This window comes from Filicampus tigris, chromosome 3 (genome assembly GCF_054856515.1).
Source record: "Filicampus tigris isolate MCC_2025a chromosome 3, RoL_Ftig_1.0, whole genome shotgun sequence".
In the NCBI taxonomy this organism is placed as follows: Eukaryota; Metazoa; Chordata; class Actinopteri; order Syngnathiformes; family Syngnathidae; genus Filicampus; species Filicampus tigris.
Window position 1 is genome coordinate 28,766,641 of NC_141219.1, and position 24,748 is coordinate 28,791,388.

The following is a 24,748-nucleotide window of genomic DNA, read 5'->3' on the forward strand; positions in this document are numbered from 1 at the left end:
GTGGATGTGAGTGTGAATGTTGGGGTGTCTCGATGTGTAAGCACTGCCATTGACTGGCGAACAGTCCATTTCTCTTTTATCTGATCGAAATTAAGTAACTTTACATATCATATACCGCATTGGCCCGAATATGAGACGGTGTTTTTTGCATTGAAATAAGACTGAAAAAGTGGGGGTCGTTTTATATTCGGGGTCTAGACATTATACCCATTCACGACGCTTGATGGCGCCAAATATCATTGAAGCGAATGCTGAATTTGACTCCCCAGGCCCACCCCTGTCACGTGAGGATGACATGCGCACAGCGAGGCAGATAGTTTGTGAAGAGTAATGTTCTGTCATGACAGATCTCAGATACTCTCAAGTTAAACCAGTTTGCATTATTTTATTGGAATGTTTTTCCTTATTCAGATTTGTTTCAAAACTACAGTTACAGTTAGCCTTCACTTTGATCGTTAATGCAGTTATTGCAATGTTGTTGTTTGATCACAATAGATCGGTTTATTTACATTTCAAAAACCAGAAGGCATTCATTTACGAATGTGATTGCACTTTAGTTTACATATTTAAGAGATATTAAGATTTGAATGAGGCAAAATAACATGCTTTTTCCCTTAAATATATTGTTATAATCATTTGTTTCAGATGTACTGTAATTATTTTCTGTACAAAAATTAATTTGTTGTTCAAAAAAACTTTTTTCAAACTTGAGTCTTGAAAAAGGGGGGGGTCGTCTTATAATCAGGACCGTCTTATATTCGGGCCAATACGGTAATCTACCCACTGGAAAGTCATGCTGAGTCCTTAGCAAGGTCATCTATCATCAGGTCAGAATGATGTGCAATGAGCAGTACAAGATTTGTGAGAAGTTAAGCTGTCATATAAGTCTCAGCACAAACTTGCGATGACAATAAATCAAGCAAAATGCAAACTCATGATTCCTCTTGCCAAGAAAGCTTTGATTTAGCCGCACCAAATACACCGGTCTCCCTTTCCAAGCATTTGTCCTGCAAATCCTGCACCTCTCCACGCACAACCGCTAAAGCTTTGATAGCACTTAAAATGCTGTGTATTTATTCTTGATAACCAAAAACACACTGAATGATAGACTATGTCCAGTCAGTGTATGTGTTATGCTGCCAATTGCCCTGAGGGACATACTCATGGGTCAGGTCCATCACCCTCCTTTTCTGTCCGCTCAGAGCGCCCACAAGGCAAGAAGCACTTCGAGTCTTTCATGTTGCCTTTCTATCTATGCTTTTTGTACACCACTTTGTGTTTGTATCAGATTGAGCCGATGGGCTGCTGCCCTTAATGTTCTCTCCCTTTTACCTTCACCTCGTGAGCTATTTGAATTTCATGACTGATCCTTAGCTTTTGCTTCATCTCAAGTATGAGGGCAAGAGCTCAGACTTCTTCACAGCATCTCAGCAAACGCGTGACCAGCTGATTATACTCTGTAAAACCAAATGGAAGAGTTCCATTTTTGATAGTAGTAAACACACACACACACACACATCATATTTGCATACAAACACAGGACACATCTAATCGAAGTATTGCGTGAGTTTATGCAAAGGCTGCTGGCTGCAGTGACTGAAACATCTATGTATGTCCTTGAGAAACAACAGCCAGTGTTCTCCCATTTATCAACTCTGATTACATGTATTGATCTGACAGAGCATGGAGGTTTCCGAGTTGAAAAGGTTCAGCAGACTGGAAACTTAGTGGCTGCTTTGTCACAGTTCAAAATACTGACTTAGAAATATTACCAATACAGAACACAATTATATTTTGGTGGCATGAAATTTGTATTGTAACCCTCTACTCGGGCTTGTCAAGTCACACTTTTAAATATTTATGAGTCACGATCAGCCTTTGATTTTGGAACATATCCTTGTACAATAAACATTTGGCACTTTTAATAAGCAAACTTCATGCATTAACATTTTCACTTGCAATTTTCAACATGCACTTTCAATAAAAATAATTTGATTTAAAAATAGATGGTTCAGACAGTTCATAACTCACAGCATATACAGAACATATCTGTCACAAGTGTAAAGAGAAGTAGACTAGTGGTGTAAAGGAAAAGGGAAAAGAGTAAAACTTTAACTTTGACAGCTAGGGATGATGCAAATGGTGACACTGGAGTTTTATTGTTTTGAATGCAAGTCCTTGTATGTTCCAACACCCCTTGTTGAGGCTGGTCCTTTTTTAAAATAAGGGGCATCAAAAAGACAAATGCATAAAAACATTTGCAAAGTTTATTCTATGTTCGCTCAACTGAGGTCTGGGTGTGCTATGTAATATATTGTGTGTCGGCTTCCTCCTAGCTTTTGAACTGGCGTCAAGCAAGATTTTACCCTGGTTCAACCTCTGACGTTTTACAACATCATTTTTTTTCAGAATATTCTGTTAAAAATTTTATGAGCACAAGGGCATTTGACTTTAGAAGCCACATTGCATTTACTTACATCTTCCAGGTGAATTTCTATTTCCCAATGAACAAATAGATTCAAAATCTTTCTGAGCAAAAGAACAAAAAACAATTACTGACGAGCCCTATCTGGGTTTGAATTGTCCCATAGACATACATGTACTGTATATGAACTACAGGATATTTTTCTACCAGGTTTTCTTATATTCAGACAAGAGGTGATATTTTTATGTAAATAATGCATATAGCATAAGAAGAAGAAATGAACAAGAAAAATGGAAAGACCAAAGAAATGTGTTGGCAGTTTGGGTGATTTCAAATCTCTCAACAACATTAGAGACAACAAAAATGCTCAGTGTGTCCTAAAAATCTCAGAGGGAGATAGATTACACTGCCTGTCGCAATTTTTTCCCTGTATATCTGAAGGGCACACGTCATTCAATAAGCTGTTATTGCCTAACTATAGTATTAACATGTCAGTCAATGGCCATAAATATTCTGAGATTAAAAATATCTTCAGGCAGTCTTCCCAATAAAAGTTTATTTAATAATCAACTTCCTTGATCTTAGGGACACAATGATGAGTTTATATCTCACAGGTAACTATGAAACGCGTCTGCTTGGTTCTGACACTGACACAAGCTAAGCAAAAAAAATTCAGACGCATACACTAAGAGTTATGCACTGAAATCATGTATTAAACGTGTCTCACATATTTTCATAAGCAAACAGAATTGCACATCAGGTTTGGAGCGGTGCTGTTGTCGTCTTCTGAAAGATTTGCTTTGTACACTTTAATTCACATGGTCACTATGATGCTCTAACCCGAAATTATACCTGTTGCAAAATGGTGGGCAAACATTGCGTTTTCTCTGTGCTTACCACTAAACGTAGTGAATTCATAAGCATCTTAGTTGAATCACAATGATCTGTATATACTGTAGTATAGACACACTCTTGGCAAGGGTTCCTGGAATGAACCTTTAAGATTAACCGTGGCTCCAGCACTACAACCGACGGCAACTTGCAGCAACCCCTGCAGCATCATCTTGGATGGAAAAGAATAACATTTAATTAAAGTAAGAGCTACAGAGTCGTGAAACACTGCATTACTGTTATTGCAAGGGCACATTTGTGACAAATGTTTTGATGGCATAACGCAGAGCACACTCACCAGAGCTTCTCACTAAATGGAATAACTTGAGGAGAAAAGAAAACAGAAATTGAATGGGCCTTCTTTCAAGCACTCGCCAGGCTTTGTCACTCGCTGTTATTTACTCCTCTCGGGTTATTTGCCTCAGGGTCTCGGGTCACTGGGAGGAATTATTGAGAATGTTCAATTTATTTGACACAAGGAACAGTACATTTGAAGCTCACTCTTCAAAGGCCAAGTGTTTGAAAAACAGAAGCCACCATACAGACCCAGCCTGACAATCTTGCTCAAGACCGCCATCTAGGGGTACTACTGATTTATGAGCCTGCGAAAGTCCGAGTTCTGCTATGACTCAAGGGAATCAATGACGGTCTGTCTGTCTGAAGCCGCAAGGGAATCAATGTAAGAAAAACAACAGCAATGACCAGTCTGACATGTCTAATTAGTATCAAATATCTCCATTACTGGAAAGTGGATCTTGATGGAAAATTGTCTCAGTAGGCTTAGTTTCTTGGTTTTTTTTTTGTTTGTTTGTTTGTTTGTTTGTTTGTTTGTTTAATTTTGTCATTACCCTCAGTAACGAGTCACTTTACTTTTAAGTAAGTTGTGCAAGTGTGTGTGGGCTTGTTTTCCTACTTTTCTCGCGTTTTGCTGAAGCAATCAAGTGTTGTTTCTCAAATATTTAAATATTTATATTTAGATATTTTGCTAGCCTATTTCAGGTAATAAAATTGAAAAATATTGTACATTAAGAGTGAAGTTTTAAAAAATCAGCAAATGCCAAATACGGCTGCTTGGAAAAAGTCACAGCATTGAGATGCACAGCTTCTGAAAGCAATTATCTGGCGCGGCGTGTAAAAGGAAAGATGCAATTCGCGCATTTAAATAATAACAAACGCAAACCATGCATCAACTACATCAACATGAAACAAACGTGGAGGAAGCTATAAACATAAGCTTGAGCCCTTACCTTTACGATTCGTCCTCGGGAAAGTTCATTCTCGTAACTTGAATACAAAGACTGGACAATAGAAAACATTTTTACCTCTGTATGTGTATATGTATATATATATATACATATATATATATTCTCCAGAGAGAAGGCGAATTCCGAATTAGATGTTTGTAGTTAGGAACTTGCGCTCAGTCTGTGCTGATGCTCTTGCTGCAGCCTTTCTCCCGGTGCAGCCAAAGAGTAGCAGAGGTAGCAAGATGGGTCTCCCGCATCACTATTGCCTCGTCTGTTGCTAAACTGCTAATGGGACCACCAGAGCAGATGGGATTTTGAAACTGGGGGGTTAGGTGGGGGGGGGGCGTTCATCGAATTGTTAAAAGAAAATGCCTGATTTATACTAGTCATACAGTACAAGATGAACGTTACAAACGAACGTTACGTTGATCAGACACTTGTTTTTTTTACAGTGTGACAGTGACTCGCGTCAACTGAATGGCGGTGTGTTCAATTTCACTGAGAGTGGAAATTTGGAGCAACAACACAACGAAGGAGATGGGTGCTCCTAGCGCTTCAACATACAGGAAAAAATGTCGTGTTAACGTGAGGGGAAAAATAAAATCTGTGTCATAGTTATAAGATTCGTCTGCTTTATTGGAGATCTGTCTTTAAAAAAAGGAAAGACTGATTCTTAAGTGCAAATTCTGACATTCTTGTTTAACTTAAATACATCAGTAGTTGAAAAATGACAGAACCGCCCGTACACACACAAGTGCGCTCTGTTTCACAGGAGATTTTCCCGCTTTACGAGCGAAACTTGAAGGGGGAAAGATCGTAGGGGACGGATCGAGGGATTTTGAAAGTGGCGGTGACGTGTCCCCCGTCCCAAGTACTATCTGCGCCCAGGTACAGTTCATCAAGGGGAGCTACTGCATACAGTATTAAGCTTGTTAAAACAGAATTTTTGAAACAACTCTTGTTTCAGTGCACTTTGGATTATCCGGAGCCCTCACCAACTCTTAATACTTGGGACAGTACTGGATATGAGTATGATGCAGTGCTGTTTTAGACAACTGAAAACTTCAATCACAATATTAAACATATTGTTCAAAAATAATATCTGTCAGGGTCGAACAAGGTTTAGCTTTCTCTTTGTAATGTCAGAAATTGTCAGAGATGGGCATTGTACACTATTTTGCCGGTCCGCGTCCTCCAGCCGCAACCTGGGCACCCTTCTGTCATCGTCCCGCCATCCTTGTTCATAAAATAATTGTCCTCCGACTCGGTCCGTCCTCGTCCATTTAAAGTGCGCCAAAACAAAAAAAAGCTGAGATGTTAACGGCAGATGTTTCATAATTTATAAAAATTATTTAAAGGGAAAATCAACCCAAACACATTTTTTTCAATAATATGTTACGAGCAGGCCCACTAGTTGAAATTCTGATTAATAGACCGCATTCTGATTAATATAGCGTTTGTGGAATATGAGTTAAGCAGCAAAATCCACCCCTTTTTACCCATCTCAGGGGGCAGCCATTTTGTCACTTCTGTCAGCTGAAAATGACATCACAACTGCTCAGGGCTCAGATGACGACCAATCATGGCTCAGCTTCAGAAAACAAGTCAGCCGCATAGACCTGCACAGAACATATTCTTGAAAAAAATATGTTTGGGTTGACTTCCCCTTTAAAGCTCATTATCTTGCTAATTTCCAATCCACATTCATTTAGTGGCTGGGAGTGTCTTGAGTGGATTGAATTGTTTACAACTGTTTAAGTGTCACCCAAGATAGCATTTAGCCAGGGGACATCACGACAATATTTAAGATTGTGTGCAGCGACGTGGCCATAATTATAGTGTCTTAAAAATCGTAATAGTTTCAAATTATTCTGCCACTTCTTGAACTTTATCAGTCACTTTCCTCACTGCAAAATTTGACAAAGAAGACAGTTCTATGGAGTCTATAGCTTAATGACAAAGAGCCTATTGGAGAGCATGCAATTCCAAATTATTCTGCTACAGTATTTGTTTATTTTTCAGTCAATCATTGCGGCATCTAAGACCAACTACACACCCGTACCATAGACTGGGGACATCACGTGACTGATAATCACTGGGCTTGGGCCTTGATCGGCAGGCTAATTTTCACACCATTTTCAAACACCAGCGAATAAAGCGAAGCGGAAAGCTCAACCGCGATTGGTGTGAACGTAGCATGAACGTAGGATAGAACCGCGACACTCGCTGGATTGCCTTGCCACAGGCTTACGGGGTATCCCGCCACCGTCGCCGCGGGCGAGGCGAGGAGAGGATGCCGACACGGGGCGTCTCAGCTTCACTGTAGAACGCGTTCACCAGATGAGGCGCTAGCTCGCGGCAACCGGCCCTGGCGAGCGACGTGTGGACCGGAGGAATCCGACCGAACGCCGACGCCACAGTTTAATTGGTTCTTCTTTTGGTGGCCTGTTGAATGCTCGCCCCATCTTGTTGTGGCACCCTGGTGCATACAACAACTGTCTACCATTGTCAAAGTGTGGCATTTACTCAAATTAGCTTTTTTGTTTTCTCACCCTGCCAAAGTGACATTGTTTGCATTTGGCGCAGGGCATTGTGTAATGTGTGATGTCAGCGTACGGAGCTCTATCGTGTTTTGTACATTTTGGTACCGGTACTTTATTTGTTACTTTTTAAATACTATATTTATCTGAGCAAGTATTGTAGTTGCAAGAGTGCACTATGTGTGCTAATTTGGTTGAGTGTAGTTGTTTGTTATATCAATCAGTGCAATAATATTAACATATATTTTTTTATTATAGGAGTGATTGGGAAAAAATACACTATTGGTTTATAAAAAGTATAGTGTGAACCCTTTGATTTGTTGGCTCTTTTATTTTGTTAAAATTGATGGAAAGCATAAATATGTGTGCTGATCTTTTTGTCAGTGTTGAAAAATGAGTTGAGCATCTCAGTTAGGGTTGGTGAAGAGGGCCTATATTTGATGGTTAAGCCCGGGGCATATGAGGGCACTGACTCTAAGTCATCGTTTCCTGCAAATATATCAACTTTCTGTTCAACTAGACAGGCCCAAATTTCAGACTGACTAAGTAAATATGCAAGTGAATTGGGACGAGATAATCATTATTTCACTATTCATATTGTGAAATTTTGTTTGGTGAATTGCTCATAATATAAGATTTTCCTTGTGTAAAATGGGTGCCCCCTTGGCTCAATAAAGGTTGGGAAACGCCTGCAATATTTGCAGGTTTGTAACTTTTTGAATATAGCATGCATGTGTAATATAATACATAACTATACCAGTTGTTTTTGTTTTGTTTTTGTTCATTATTGCGAAACATATATCATATCATAATATGCCCGGAGTGAAAACTGGTTTGTTGTAGTAGTTTAACGTGCATTTGTTGTCCTAGCGATATAGTAGTTTTTTTTTCTAAGAAAACGAAACCAGTATGTCCAATGGTACATGAACGACGCAATACGTTTTGAGTCGTTGCGTCGTGACGTATGTATTTGTGCCCCGCTTTGCACTTCCTCGAAGTTTAGCTAACTGTTTTCTCGTGGAATAATTTTGGATAAACACGCGTAGATACATGGCTCCGTCTTGACTTCACAAAATGATTAAGACAGAAAAAATTCTCCATTTGAAGAGCAGTCGGGGCCGAAAGGTCCGTGTTGTCCGCGAACATTACTTGAGGGAGCGAGTTCCATGCTACAGCTCTCTGTGTCTTGCAAGCTGTGACAACGGTAAACGGAATTCAAACAGTAAACTTGCTTTTTTTACCGCAGCTCAACGTCATAACTGTTTTGTTGTGTGAAATGTATTGTCTGGCAGCTGAAGCAACACACGGCTAATTTTCCAGCCTTCGATTAGTCTGTGTTTATAATAAAAGTACAAATACGGTGCCCGATTCCCCGAGAAAAGGTTTAAGACGAATTTGTTTCAAAATAATGCCATAGCCTGCATGCTGACATATTGGAAATGTTTGACTGGGAAGGAGGGAAGAACATGATCTGACGGTCAGGAGTGCTATCTAATTTATGGGAATATTTGACGATATATTTTAATAGCATAATAGGAAACAAGTCCGAAATGAACAGGCTAGTCAGTGGATTTTTATTTATTTTTTAAAAATTTAAACAGTCTTGTGGACAACAGGTATCACAGGGGTGCTCAAATCCAGTCCTCAAGAGTTTATATCCGGCCTGTTTTCGATCTCTCCGTGCCTGCAACACACCTGATTAAAATAATCCGCTCATCAGCAAGTTTTGAAAGAAATTGAATTTTGAACTGTGTGATTCTCTAAGTAGGTAAGATTACTGGAATATCTCAGTTGAGTTAAATGTCATGCTAAAGGATGTTCAGATCCAAAACAATCGTTTGTGAATTTACTGACTATGTACTTTGGCTACTTTAGTTCTTTGGCATGTAGCATTTAACAAACCCGTAACACACTGGAACACCGTGCTGTAGTGAAGTTAGTGAAAACTACAACCACAACAATGAAAAGTATTTAATAGGTCCAAATGCAATAATAATATTTGCATTTACAAGCATTATTTTGTGCATAATGACATCACCTTTTATACAGCCCCTATATTGGATGACACAAGTGATGTTTTAGTGTTGAAGAATACACGTTGATAAGAATGCGAATACAGTAAATGATTGTCTGCGCTAGTACATGTTGTCATGCTGTAGTGTAGAGAGAATTTAAAGAAAATGAATATTTAATATACTAAATAATACTGTAGCTGGGAAAGGGAGCAAAAATACTACCCTTTTGAATCCCATGCTCCACCTTTCACAGATGGCAAGGTGTTGCCGGGAGATTTGACCCACTATGTGGTGCCTGATGTCGGAGTGGTGGTTGACTACCAGGAGATCTTGGAGTTCAGAGAGCTGCAGGGCATCATCATCACCCAGACAGCCTGTCAAGCTGTCCATCACTGCAAAGGACGTAGGTGTGTACACTATTTTTTTTCAATTTATAGTATCGATACTTTTTAACAATTTTAAGTGTGTTTGGTTTTATTCTCTAGGCTTGAAAATCTTTAAATCTGAGGTTACTCAATGGCCATACAGTTAGCTTGCTTTTTCAAACTGCAATAAAATTGTCCAATCGTAAAACTTACACACCAACAATTTTTGGCTTTGCTTTGCTTACCTCTTTTTTCCCCAGAATTAGATACTTGGCCGACACGAGAAGTGTTATCCTTTTATTTTATTAAAGTCAAATAATTTCTGGAGCACAGTTGCTCCATTGGATCCCTGACAATATCTTCCCCAAGCACTTGAAAACTGAAAATTCAAAAACATTTTTGCTTCATGCTTTTTGGAATTTGACCAAGCAGTGTTTGGGTCAAAAGGAAAAGGGCGGAAATGTTACAGGGGGAAAAAAGTGATATTACAGGGGAAAAGTTGTAAAGATAAAAGTTTTTTTTTTTTTTAAACAAACATAAAAGTCATAGCATAGTCCCGGTCAAAATCATTGTGTAAGTTTGTGTACAATGAACGGAAAGAGAAAAGTGTAAGTTGTATCCGTCGTTCCTCCAGTGGGAGTTTATGGAGTATTTTATTAAAAACAAACAACCAAAAGGGCAATATCATAACCAACATGGCAAAGCTCAGTGTTACAGCACTTCCAAATACTTCCTAGATGGCTGTCAAAAGACAGAACCCACCTACATGATACATGACCAATCAGTCTCCTCATGTTATTTTGTCTCGTCAGTTGTTTCCAGACATGTTATTCGTTCATTCATTCATTCATTATCCCTACCGCTTATCCTCACAAGGGTCACGGGCGTGCTGGAGCCTATCCCAGCTGTCTTCGGGCAGTAGGTGGGGGACACCCTGAATTGGTTGCCAGCCAATCGCAGGGCACACAGAGACAAACATCCGCACTCACAATCACACCTAGGGGCAATTTTGAGTGTCCAATCAACGTGTCAGTCAATGTGGGAGGAAACTGGAGTACCCGGAGAACGGTATGCTAAATCACATTTCAGTTCGGTTTGGTTTCTTGGAAACTTCGGTTCGGTATATTTTTGTAGTGTAGAGAGAATTTAAAGATGTTAATATGTTTATTTTGAAAATATGATAAGTAAACGGTATATTCTTTAGAAAAAATAAATAAAAGTGAACTATTCGGGTGATATTCTAAGAAATCACACCAGAATAAACAATAAGGATTTCTTAATTTTTTAAAATTATTAAGACACTGAAATCTGTAAACACTCAGCAGCAACAGCCTATGACTATGACACATCTAAGTTCAAGTTAAGTTAAAGACAAGTTGTCATTTACAGTACAAATATACACATTTTGTGATGAAAAAAATACATACAATAACAGTTACAATTATTGCTAACTATATTAAAATTCTTTTTATAATGAAATATAGTAGCTTTAAAGTCTTTATGATATTATTTACACTTTTTAGGCATTAAAATCTTTGAATGTGCAACAGCATATTGTAACGAATTGGGTTACACCTGTGTTGTGGTGGGATTTGTGTTTTGCTGAGTTGTGATGTTTCCGGGGTTCATGAATGCATCGTACGGCTAGTGAGAGGAGCTGCGGAGAACGAAGGAGAGTGCTGTTTGTTTCTGGCTAAAAAGACTGCTTGCTTCCTCGTCTAAGAAACATTCAAATTCGGATGATGTTGTTTTAAGTGTTATTATGTTAGACGTACTACCCACAGCACAGTCGCCGATCTCATGTAGCAACTTTGGGACTTATACACGTACCTTTCCCCATCGGCGATTTTAACAGGACAGCCAGAATGTTCCCAAACAGGAGACCGCAGTGTACGGGAGGACCTTCGAGCTCTGGCTTGTTTGCGTATTCGTTTGCTCCCCTTTAGTGCCGCCGCCCTCCTCTCTCGTGTGCAACAGTCAATAGCGCCTGTGCATAATCTCGCACTAATAAGTGGACCAAACCGAACATTCCATACCGAAACGTATTAGTAAACCCACGTGTACCGTTACACCCTAAGTCATTTGTGCCAGTCCAAAGTGCTAAGGACTTTGGTGGCAATGGCAACTGCCACCTCGCAGATCTGCCAGTGGCTGGCGTGCATGTGCTACACAGGATACCGTTTAATGGCTCGAGCCCCAGAGGTTGGTTATTAAAAGGTCAGAAGGACTGATGTCTAAACTCTTAACTTTTAACAGTCATTTTGAACTTTGTTCACAAAGGTACACAGCAGTCACTTGGCGCAAAAGTGATTAGTTTGAAATTAAATCAACTCTCAATGTAAATGGTAAAAAAACAATTAGTCGTCTTGTGGAATAAATTGGAATCAATAGTCTCTGATCCAATATCTATATCTAAGCTTTTGCTACAGAAGGCAAGCGTTGACAGCGGTCAGCCTCATTAAATCAGACCTCTGCTGATGAAGCTAAATGAGAATGAGCCGATGACTTGATATGCACCCCTCCAACATAAACATCCAGGACTGTCGTTGACAAGCTTGATGAATATTGTAGAAAGAAGGAGTCCCACATGACTGCTTCCATTGCAATTTGGTGAACGTTTCTGCTTACTGCGCTCTTCTAAAATGTTGCATCATTAATAGGATGAAGTTTTACTTGTTACAGTGTTAGGTCAACATAGCTGGTAGAGTTAATGCTGATGTCATACTGGGCCAGAAATTACACTTTCTGATCCTTTGAACACATGACATTGCAAGATGTGTGAGTTTAATTTTACTGAAGCTGCTTTGCTTGTTAGTCAAATACAATGAATGTTTCAAACTCAAATCGGGATCATATACTTAAATCTATTCCATATCATACAGTCCAGTCAAATATGAGCCCAATTGCACGAGAGAGTAGCATATCAGCAGCCAATGTTACTGCTGAAGGCGGAAGTAGAAACGTGTCACTATTTAAGCAAAATCATGTTGTGGAGGACAGCCAGGCTAAGCGAAGCTTCTCACTACTGTATGCCTCAAAAGTCAACATATAGCTCTGTATCAACGCAACAAATGGAGCATCGCTGAAGCATTCATGTTTCAGTCCATATGAAGACAAGCACAATAGCTGAGATAGTCACATATTGCGGCACATCCACTCCACCAACAGGTTGTCTGACATAGACAGGATGGCTGCACTTGCAGACAAATGGCATATTTGTTGTTTTGTTTTGAGCACACTATTGTCTTAAAGGGCCGCTAATATGACCTTTGCAGTGACAAAAACAAACATCCTCTGGACTCCCTAATACTGTATCGAAACACTTTTTCAAGAAATTCCACCTAGTTGTCAAATTATAGGCTCCAATAGGAAGGTCACTGACAGCCTAGGATGAAACGAGCAGATTTTGGTGGGCGTGTCCAAGGCGCGGCCGAGGCGTGGCCAGGGCATGCCTGCTCCATGTGCTTGTTTACACACTGAGTCTTTCACGTCCGCACTTAAAGAAATATTGACACATGCTTTTGTGCTCATCAGTAGGTGATCACCAAACGCCACGTGTGTATGTACAAAATGTTATTATAATAGGTATTATTACATTATTGTCTGTTTAATGACAGTTATCAAATCTATTTCTAAATTAGGTGCCCAATCAAAAAAGTTTTTTTTTTGTGTGTGTTCAGCTATACTCCAATCACACTTCAGTCTCCACAAGTATCCTGGACAAGGATATATCAATATTCTGTAGTAGTGCAACTCATGTAGTTTCCGAGGTTCCTGAATGCATGTACAGTGGTACCTCTACTTACGAACGTCTCTTCATACGAAATTTTCAAGTTACGAAACGCCTCAACAGGAAAATATTGCCTCTAGTTACGAAAGAAATTTCAGGATCCGAAAGGTAAAAGTATGGGGTGATGCTCGCAGTATGGGCTGCTACTAGCAGTATGGGCTGCGACACACAGCTCCAGAGTTTCCTGAACGTAACTTACCGGTACTCATAGCTGCCCTGCCATTGGCTAGCCTAGCATCTTCCTGGCATCCCATTGGCTAAGAGGGACCTCTACCGTATGTGTCTATGTGTGCAGATAGACAGGTAGATGGATGGGTGGATAGATAACCATAATGTATCGACAGTCGCCACGTTATTAAATCAGTTCTTTACAAAACGCCAGGCAAAAATCACTTCTGAGAGAGAACATGAACCGAAGAGGGCAAAAAGCGATGAGGACAGCAATTAAAAGGTAAACGACCATCATTTTTATTCCTTACTCTATTCTTTGGTTTTTTACATGATGCACAACTCGAATTTACTGTGCAATAATCTAATTCTAACATGTATTTGTATAATGTTTTCATGCATTTTTATGATTATAAAACATTTATGTCTCAATATTGGGGGGCTTGGAACGGATTAGGGCATTTACATGGAAAACGCGTCTCTACTTACAAAATTTTGTACTTAAGAAATTTCTTCCAGAACCAATTAATTTCGTAAGTAGAGGTACCACTGTATAAGTATAGTGTTGTTACTTGTACGTATGTTAGCATCTGGTGATTGCCTCTGGTCAACTACGTCATCACATCGAAGTTAGCTTGTGTTGCCGATGCGAGAGTTGACAGAAATGGCTCAACACAGTGAACGCACAGTACGTGCATTTCAGTACGATCCTGAATCCGACCCAGATGGTGAGTCACCAGAAGAAGAAGTGACCCGACGGCTACAGCAGGATGCACCAGAATGGTCAGTTGTCAATTGTGTTTGGTTGTTTGGGTTAATACAACATTAGCTAGTCATAGCGCTAATTTGTGTAGCTGGCGGTGCTGTTTATTACAAGTGAGGTAATCACTGTAAATTGTATCCGAATCAAGTGCATCCACTTGTAATACAAAACTAAATGCTCCATGCAAGCTGGCAGTGCTCTGTTTATTACATGTAAGTGATGTAATCACTGTAAATTGTACCCAAATCGAGTGCATCCACTTGTAAAACTAACTGCTCTATGCAAACTATGGAAATGGCAAATTTCACTGTGTTTTATCCATGTGGGCTATTCAGTACTGGGTAATCTCATCTCATCTGCCTTGTGCTTTTTGATAGGTGCCTCTGTGGGAATTGTGCCACTATGCCAACAGAAGCAGAGAATATTTGCTGTCGGGAAATTTCCATGGTTTCATTCCACTACGATTCTGAATACCAATTTGCTATTTGTATCACACCTCAATATTCTACTTACCATTCAAAAATACCATAAGGTCATGAGAAGACTTCATAAAGTTGAAGGAGAGTTGCAGTGTATGGTTGACCATCCAGGATTGTAACCTGTCTGCCTGAATGTGTACTCATTGCAAAATTCTATGCAGATTTACAGAACAGATTACGGGCCACTGCACTACAGAACAATTCACCGGTAAGATATATTGAGAACGATTTAATTTACAGTCTTGTGAATAAACAACAAAATTGTGAGGAAAAAAATCTTATATTAGTAACAGAAATTTGTGAAATTAAAATTAATCATGCAATAACCACACTGAATTTTTTTTTTTATTGTAGTTATTTCAGGAATCTGGCATATCATTCTTTTGTGAGCTGTTGCTGGGGACTCCTCGGGCGCACAATCAGGGTGGTTATTCCAGCGTTGTGTGGTCCTTCGCATCCGCTCTGAATTTCCAGAGGACGACAGCCAGTACACCGGATTCAAACGGGCCCTCGTCTGAACCTGGACACTTAACTGGCAACAACCTTCTCCTTGTCGGGTCTCTCATGCTGGGCTGATAGGTCCTCAGGCACAGGGATGGCCAACATTGGAGCAGTGTGTGGCACGGGATTGGAAAACACTTAATGAAAAATGAGGTCCATCAAGTCTTCAACATAACCTGTAACATACAAATATCTTTGGTTAAATTGTGTTTATTTTTGTGGTATTATGTCTTTGTACATATTTCATGTAATATATAGAGATAAATACATTTAAACCCCAAAACAATTGTTTGAATTTAATGAACCCTTACCATACGTTGACTTTGTCTTCAGAGGTTTGGCTCTTCACTCCCCCTGAAGTGCTTTCGGAAAGGAAAGTTTGAAGCGAGTCTCAGCATTTTCGTTGTAATGCATTGCAGCCAGATTACATTAGCATTACGAAAAATATGTGAATAATATCCATCCATTATCGATACCGCTTAACCTCACAAGGGTCGCCTGGCGTGCTGGAGCCTATCCCAGCCGTCTTCGGGCAGTAGGCAGGGGACACCCTGAATTGGTTGCCAGCCAATCGCAGGGCGTGTGAATAATAGTAACAATGAATACAATTGGAATCAGGTGTCATATATACACTTTTTTTTTACCTGCATAGCATTCCAATGAAGGGAAAGACAACATTTTTGGGGGCAAAATGAAGGATGACGGAATGAAAAGATTCCAAAGATGAAGTTTGTAGGTGAGGGCTTAGTTTTACGACATCCTTCAGCGTTCATTTTTTTGAAAGCAACCTTGCCAAGTTGTCAAAAGATGGTGATTCTGTGAACGACATGGAAACATCATTTTAGAAAATAATATCTTTTATAGTACAGTATAATTTCAGGTGGAATTCACTGTAGCTGTGTTGTTGTCTGCATTGGTAATATACCTGCTTGGAGCCATTTGTTTTTGTCCGTTGTCTTGCGGATTTCATGCTCACAAATTGGGTAAAGAGGATCCTCATATGTATGGATGTTTCGCACATGGTTCAGAATCGCATTCCACCTTGCAATTCTCTCCGGACCAGATGTACAGGAAGCTGCAGTCCTGTAGATGTGGTTGTTGATGCTATTCATCCACTTTTTGAGTTTTTCGCAGCCCTTCGTCTTGCTGATCACATCCAGTTTCTTTGCAATTCCTACAGTGAGAGAAACATACAATCCATTTAGTAAAATAACAAGCCATTTTTGCACTACCATGTCGGATGGAGTTTGGGTAATGATATTGGTGGCAGAGTTCTGGACCATTTGGAAAAAAGGAGATTTGAGTTACAACTATCCACATGGCAGATGACATGTCTGTTCACAAATTAGGTGGTGGTCTGAATTAGGTGGTGTTTGATGTGGGGAAGGTGTTGAAACGGTTCATGTTGCACATGTGGAAGTGGGCTGAAAGGGTGGTGTTATTGATATCTTAGTGGAATTATAAAGTGCTGTCAAGGATGATGCCCAGACCCTTAACCTGTGAGGAGGGGAAACCTGAGGCGTTATCAACAGACAGAAAATCTAAATAAATACCTTTTGTCATGTGCCAGACATCATAGTAGTGTGTTGTCTTTCGCTCCCTGAGAAACTTGTGGATGACGATCTGTGACAATGCAGTCAATGGTGATGCCACGCGACTCCATCAGTGCCAGGCTCTTCTTAAGGCCCTCTTTCTCCATATGGTAGCTACCACCAACCTCATTGCTCTGACAACATAGAAAAAACAGATTATGAGAAAATACAAAATGGACTTTGATTTTCAATCCACGTGACAAGGTTAACACTTTTCAAAATCTCACCTGGACCAGTTGCAAGTCCACAACTGTGTTTGTCTTGAGATCCATCATGGTATAACTCCCATACTTTGCTGAGTGACCTGTTAAAATAGTTTGTTCAAATATTGAAATTAGTGTGCACTTTTTAACTTCGGTCTCCAGACTTCATATATTTGCAATATTCCAGTAACAGAATACCTGGGGAGTCAGCCCTCATGTCCCCGCCAAGCATAACTTTGCCTTCTTCACACAGTCGCTGCAGAATCTAACCGCCTCTGGAGTTTCCAGTGATGAACAACTGCCGGTTCAATAAAAGATCTGTCATGCCGGCGAAATGTTTTATACTTAGTAACCTGGAGGTTCATTGCTTTGAAGACCTTTTGGTGTAGAAGAGAAATAAATAAAATACATTTAAATTGATGTAAAAAATAATCCACTCACATTTTTATTACGTCCACCAAAGAGGTTATGTTGCTGGTTGTGTTTGTTTGTGGACAATAAAACTAGAAAATATGTCAAGGATACTATACGGGGAAATTGTTTTGCTAAGCAGAGGTCTGCGCTCTATGAGTGCTTTAAAAGTATATCTTTATTTTGAAAAAAAATTACCTTTTCAAGTTGAATTAAGGAAGCACCATTCAGGTACACACACTCACAGAAATATTTAAGCCTAACTTGTAAGATTTATGTAATTTTATTACATGACAAATTCCCATTAATTTTTTTTTTTAGATAATTTTAACACAAACTTACCAAATAAACCTTATGTGATATATATTCATTAGTGTAATAATGTTTTATTTATTTGAAATGCATAATCCTCAATTTTATGTATTTAGTATCAATAAAGTATAATTACTCTAAATTAATAATAATGAGAGTATTTATTTAAAACACATAAAGTATATTGTTTGAATTGCATAATAATCAGGTTACCTATACAAAACAAATGGCATATATTTGTTTGAAGTAGATTTTATTTATGCTTTTGTAATAAACAAAATTAATCAAAATACATCACATTCATGTCATTCTTTTACATTCACTACAATCATAATGATGCATTAGAACAATCAGACCACCTTGTTGATTGAACCAATGTATTAACATTCAAGAATCCTTTACTAATGTACACATTTTCAGCAGTAAAAAGTTAATGATATTTTGTTCATCATGAATTAGATAACATTTTTCATGTACAGTTAAGACCAAGCCGTGATTGGTTGTTACCTGAGCTCAACACGTGATGTCATTTTTAGTCGACAGCAAATGGTAAAATGTCTTTTTAAAGGTGTTAATTGTACATGCAAAATAAATGTTATCAAATTAAAGAAAAATTAGTGAAGTATCCTTTTAAAGCCTCTCAAATATCATAGTCCAAGTATTGAAGCTCTTACAGGACAGAACACATCCTTATGGACCAATTTGAACTCTTTTTGTTAATGCACAAACAAAATTCCATCTTTCTAAAGCGTCTCACGCCTCTCCTCTGTAAAAAGTAAAAGGCTTGTAGAATTTTCAGTTGTAAAAAAAATAATTTGCATATAAAGCATGACATGAGGCAAAAAAAACAAGTTCAATAAAGCTTTCCAAAATGTCTGAAACAATTCAGCTCAACAGAGCCAAGTGCAAACTATCAGTGCAATGACTTATTAAAAGCAACCATAGTAACAATAACTATTCACCAAAAATTGTACATCACTTTCAAACTGCACTTGCCTCAGCCTACAATGTTTTAATAACTCATACCTGGTTGATAATAAACGGTCACACAATTTGCAAGACCACATTCACACAGCACCTGTGGACGAAGACGAAGAATAACAAATCAATTAGGTTATTTGTATAACAAGCTGCCTTTCAGATTGAGTTTATTAGTTTAACAACTTACATGACGTTCCAAAAAAAGGCACTAAAAAAATCCACCTCCTTTTCAAAATGCATAATGTACAACAATACCTGAAAAATGTACACTTCCAACCTTGTTTGAGATCAGACATTGTCTGCCTGAGTTTTTTGTATTGTAAATCAAATAACATATGCCTTTAACATGATTACTCTAAACAATTAAGCAACATATTGTGAACCATTTAAACATTACATGAATTGTGAATTAATAAGAACTACACTTGAACTGTGTTACATTTTGATGTGTACATCTTTTAGCCCATACTTACAACATCTATGTTGCCACGTGGAGGTGAGAAAACTGTACGTGAGGAGAATGAGAAAAATACTGTGTTGAAAGGAAGAGTTGGGTATCTGGGGATAAAAAGAATATAAGTGAGAATAAAAGAGTCATCTGACATTCAGTTTTGTAATAAATAATTACAGTATTTAAATATAGTACTCTATAAAGCAGTCATTCAAGTAACACGAGCTAACCATATTACAGTCCAGATTTTTGACTCAAATTGATTCTTTAACACTTACTTAGTATTCCCGTTGAACAGCTCAGTTTTAGTACGTGAAAATCAATCATTCATGTTAGCTATGAGCCGTAACAAAAAGAGATCTTCATATTAGCAGCCTTTTAATAACAGTATGCGACTAATCTGCAGCACAAGTCATAGAATATAGCAACTCAGCAGGGTCAAACCCCACCACCCAAGTGTTTTTGCTTTTGATATGTTGACGGATGGATGTGTCCATGTGAAGCAGCAGCAGTGCTCTCTGGCAAAAGAGATTTACCAAAGTTTTGAATGGTCTAATTTGTTGCTTCATTCACCCAATGATGATGAAAAGTACACAGGCACAGCCCATTTACTCACTGGTGACACAGGATGAGGTGCAGTAGGGGGTTTCGTTTTTTGCTCAAAGTTTAAGAAGAGAGCTCTTCCACAGTGCTACCACCAAGGGCCGTCAATATTGAATATTTTTAGAATCGATTAGTCCATCGGTTAATCAAATAACCAGATAAAACTTGATTTTGCATCATTGTGTATCACAAAACAAATGTTCTTGATTACTGTTTATTAACAAATTATTGTTGTTTATTTGCTATTCTTTAGTGATGACAAAAATAACACCTAAAAAACAATTATGCAATAACATGGGAGGGATTGTTGTTGCACTCGCCAACCTTTTTGAAACTGATTCAGTGACTTCTTTGGTCGTTGTTTTCTAAAGTAAAAGCAGATGCTTGCAATTGTTTTGTGCTATCTTTACATTGCAGCTCAAATCCGATTTGTTTGCCCATTTGCGACACGTATCAGATTTTTTTTTTTATCATGCAGTGTGAAGAGTACGATTTGTTTCTTTCGTATTTTGTGTATAGTATGTATATTTATAAATCCCCATATGCACTCCCCGTGAGCAGGAGAGAGTGCTCCGGAGGAAGACTACTGATGATTGCCTGCGAATCTGCAACGTTGTTTTTGTTACAGCATTATCTGTACTTTTAACGTTGATTTGATCCAACTTGAAACATGATGCATTAAGTTGACATATGTGGTGATAGTAGTAATTCAGCCATGCAGATGGCATTTATGACATGCAGCAGTGCAGTGACGTCATCTTTCGTAGATGTCTGCATAAAATAAAGAGATCGGGAAGCAATGCCTCATATTCTCCAAATCCTCCCACCTCGCTACTCGAGCGATGTGAGATGATACAATGATGAGCCCCTACAATGTGCCACATGACTTTTTTTTTTTTTTTTTTTGTGCACGTCATTCGATGTCGTGATTTATGCGCAAGCGTGTCACATCACAGACGGTGTTGTTTTTGTTATGTGAATGAGTATATAAAAAGATCGGCTTTAACGCAAAATCTGAATTGGGCATCATGACCTGCAATGTGAACGTAGCCTTATTTTGATTAAACACAAAAGATAATCAGTCTGCTTTTGTGAAGGACTACAGAAATCAGAGAATAATTACTGTTGAGAGGCTGAAATCAGAGTTAAACAATGAATTTCAACAATTACTTGACTATTAAAATAGTTGTCGATTAATTTTTGGGACTGGGGAAAAAAGTCAACCAACTCGGTCGGTTGTGTTGACCACAAAATTTGGTCGAAACAAAAATGCATGCCTTGAAACTTTTACATTTTTTTCAAAATTGAATTGCTGCTCGCAAAACCAATGTTTGGCCACTTTCATGTTTCCACAAAGACATTTGTAGCTGTGCACGCTGTTTCACTGCAATAAAATAAGATGCCATGAGAACAACTTTCGGGTTGCATTCACTGTTTTGAGGGGCGAGGAACTGGGAACATTGGAGGGAGGCGAGGTGGCAATTGATAGAATAATCAATTCTAAAAAGATGAGTTTGTGACAGCCCTAATTAATTTGATAATCAATTAACTGTCGATTAATCGATTATTTTGACACTTGTACTTTCACCTTAACCATACTACTTTTGTACTGTTTTTATCAGGTGAAAACATTTTCATTTGATAAGGATTGTTGCTTCTGTCTCAACTCTTTTTTTTTTTTTCTCTGTTCTCATATGTCTCTGAGCAGACAATATAACCGCCTGCGAAACCTGCTGAAAGACCCCCGACATGACTGCATTCTGTTTGCGAATGAATTTCAAGAGTTTTCCTTCTGTCAGCGGGAGAATGGGGAGAGTCAAGAACAGTGGCAGACTAGGTGAGATGCTCCCAAAACACTTGACACTCAACATAAGTCCGAGCCTTTACATTGGTGATGTGTGCAGATCTAAATCGAGTGCTGCACAGAAAAGCCAAGTGTGCAACCGACTACTGTACTTGTTGAACTCAGTATGCTATAGTTTTAACCTACAGTATGTTCTTAGTACTCTTGGGAATTCGATTTTTAGTCAAGTGCCATTCTATAACCTTGAAAATATATAACGTAACATTCTTTGCGATTGGCTTGCGACCAGCCCAAGGACAAGCGCTATAAAAAATGGATGGATGTAATGCAAACATTACATGTTATGGGCATTTGAGGGTTATGGTTTGGTTCTCTTTATGGCAGTTCCTCTGAGGTTTTCTGTGTTTCAAGCAGGGTTTTGAAATAGTTTAGGATTTTTCATTATGGTTTTTATTTCGTTTTTTGCTTTTTTAAATTTTTTTTTAATTCTGTTAGAGTTCGTTAGTTTTTCGTTAGAGCAGCTTTGTTAGTTTTTATTTGTTTTTTCTTTAAAAATGCTTCGTTTTTATTTTTTATTAATAGTTCTAGGAATAGTTTTAGTTTTTTAAACTGTGGTAACAAATATGAAGTATTTGTTGAGTGCAAGATAAAAGAAAAAATAGGTAAGAAGGGTTGTCATAAAGTTAAGTCAAATATAATTCTGAAACGACTGTTCGACCTTCCTTCTTTTGTACGGATGTATAAGGCAATGACAAAATAAATACATTTAAAATGAACCCCAAAAGCACATGTATGTATTAAGTGACAAAATGAAAATGAAGGACATAACCCTAGTTAGTTTTAGTTAGTTTTATAAACTTACAGTGTACCTGTAGTGTTCAGAAGGAAAACTATTGCATCCACATTACACTGGTTGTATTAAAGCAAGCTTATAAAAGCTCGCAGAACTTATTTGACGAGACGGCATTATAGCTAACGTGCGCAGGCATACTTGTCTGCAAGAAGCGGAGCCATGACGTAGAATCAGTCATTCTCGCAAGAGTCAAACTGATGGAAGGTCAGTCAATCGTCACTGACGATGCCCGTTTTGCTTGCTCTGTGTCAGACAAGGCCGGTGCTGCAGCACATAGTAAATAATCAGCCGCCGGATGCGAAGGCGGAAGCCTGTCTGTGTAGCGGGTCAGGTCACGTCCTTTCTGTTGAAATCAATCAATCAATCAATAAATATCCAAGTGTGGACGCCACATTCACGGCCATCTAACCAGCCTGATGGATGTTGGGACGTCTTGCTGTTGGATGAGGAAGAGGGTGGCGCTCACACGCTCGCTCGCGGCCTGCCTAACAGTGGCCTTTTTTTTTCTTTTTTTCTGTGACGGCTTATTAGGGTCACCTAAGGAGAAAAAAATGATAAAAGACATTTAGACAAGCAATCGGTTACTAGCAACTGGTGGGTGCAACCAATGGCCCACATCCCTTCCTTACATGCATTAAAATGAACCAGGGGCATTATTTTGGGAATGCACCAGATATTTATCAAACTTTCCAATATTGCTAATTTTCTCCATCAATACAGTGGTCCCTCGCTATATCGCGGTTCACCTTTCGCAGACTCTCTACATCGCAGATTTTTTTTACAATGCTATTTTATATGCTGTTTTTTACAGCGTACGAACCGACAAGACAAAATTGAATCCTTTTTTATCTTTCTAGATGTTCTAAATGGGTCAATTTGATTCACAACATAACAGGAAGGTTAAAACAGGTTTTGACATATGTTTCGTTATAAATTATAATAATATTAACAATATTGATAATTAGTATAATACAAATAATATCAACAATAACAATAATTAAGTATACTTATTTTTCTTAGTAAGGTTTGAACTTTGAGCATGTTCAAGAGAGAAATGTTAATAAGGTTTAATATTGCAAAAAAAAAGTTTTAATATGCAGTTTAATTAATTTCTTTTTTTTTAAAGCATTTTTGTTTTTATTTTATTTCACTAACGAAAATGTTTTTTCAATTTGAATTACTTTGTTAGTTTTTGTTAACTATAATAACCTTGGTTTCTACAATTGTATCATGGGACAGATCAAATATAGTTTGAATGCGGCCCATGCACTGTGTTTTTCTCACCACTGTTTTTAAAGATCACCTGCAATAGTTGTAATGAGCATTGTTAGTTTTAATTTGTAACTGATTGCACCTTTTTTCCACCCCACTCATAGTGTAGAAGATGTAGCGACTTTGCTCCATGTTTGTTTGTGTATGCAGGTGTGTGTACTCTGCAGCAGTTTGGTACTATAACCACCTCGCTGGTATGATTGATGTAGTGATAATCACAGAGGACCAGGACATCATTGCTCAGTACAGCAGCCTCCACTCTGGAGTTTACGTCATCTCTGTCCAGGTACAGGACTGAACACAGCCAGGCCTCCCACATCACAGCTGTAATACATTGGGCACGTTTGCAATGACACTAATATTTTATTCGATACAATCATTGACCTCTGAAGTTGATGACTAATCTATCAATTCAACTGTCCATAGAGAATGGTAGACATTAATTGTTTAGCTTATGCACTGTGTACATCAATCATTTTGAAGCTGGGAGCTTGCAGAAATGTGAAAAAGAAAAAGCAGAAATGTGTTTGGCACATTTCATGTTGGATGTGATTTGCACATCACACATTTTCTTCAAATGTATAAATTCTCCTCATTCACGATTTGATAACTATTTGGACATTTGTGAGGATCCCCAGCTATTTGGTGAAAAACTCACCTATTTGCACGTTTTGTGTCCTTTGAACCTCCCTAAAATGCCACAAAATGGTGCCAGAACCCTGTCTAGTAGAAAAGTAGTACATTGGTGTCGAGGAACTACCTTGAAGTGCTGCATCTTGGCGGAGAGACAAGTTTTGTATAGTAAGGAGGAGCTAAGTTTAGCCTGTGTTGTTAGCGGAAGTTATGAGAGTATTCGCTGCATGTGCATGTGCGCATGGGGTGCATTTAAAAAAAAAAAAAAAAAAAATTGATTCTTTAGAATCCTTTTTTTTTAATCCTTTTTTATTTATTTTTTACTGGTAATGATATAAGATGAGTTTGATATAATATTCATCTTTTTTGTGGTAAGGTTAAGGAGAGCCCACAGTTGGGTCCCAGCAGCACGGATGCTTCCAAGGCTACCATCACAGGCGACATTCCGC

The 24,748-nt window shown here is 38.5% G+C and overlaps 2 protein-coding genes and 1 long non-coding RNA gene across 9 annotated transcripts in view; 2 read left to right on the forward strand and 1 right to left on the reverse strand.

The window, feature by feature from the left end:
* LOC147150535 (multiple epidermal growth factor-like domains protein 11) overlaps positions 1-11,443 on the reverse strand; it is a 143,608-nt gene extending 132,165 nt beyond the window's left edge. For 6 of the 7 annotated variants that reach the window (XM_086025416.1, XM_086025417.1, XM_086025412.1 and 3 more), the window contains exon 1: positions 4,564-4,824. In XM_086025416.1, the coding sequence (XP_085881542.1) occupies positions 4,564-4,632 (69 nt within the window). In that variant the 5' untranslated portion in view covers positions 4,633-4,824. Of the gene's footprint in view, positions 1-4,563; positions 4,825-11,313 lie in introns of those variants that run through there. The other variant, XM_086025415.1, reaches the window with a different exon arrangement.
* dis3l (DIS3 like exosome 3'-5' exoribonuclease) overlaps positions 8,154-24,748 on the forward strand; it is a 35,841-nt gene continuing 19,246 nt past the window's right edge. Inside the window, exons 1-4 of the mRNA XM_086025418.1 lie at positions 8,154-8,307; positions 9,372-9,525; positions 21,446-21,574; positions 23,817-23,952. Of these exons, the coding sequence (XP_085881544.1) occupies positions 8,178-8,307; positions 9,372-9,525; positions 21,446-21,574; positions 23,817-23,952 (549 nt within the window). The 5' untranslated portion in view covers positions 8,154-8,177. The remainder of the gene's footprint in view (positions 8,308-9,371; positions 9,526-21,445; positions 21,575-23,816; positions 23,953-24,748) is intronic.
* LOC147150539 (uncharacterized) lies at positions 9,539-15,459 on the forward strand. The gene is made up of 3 exons (XR_015086108.1): positions 9,539-14,224; positions 14,582-14,891; positions 15,038-15,459. It is a non-coding gene; the product is annotated as an uncharacterized LOC147150539 (long non-coding RNA).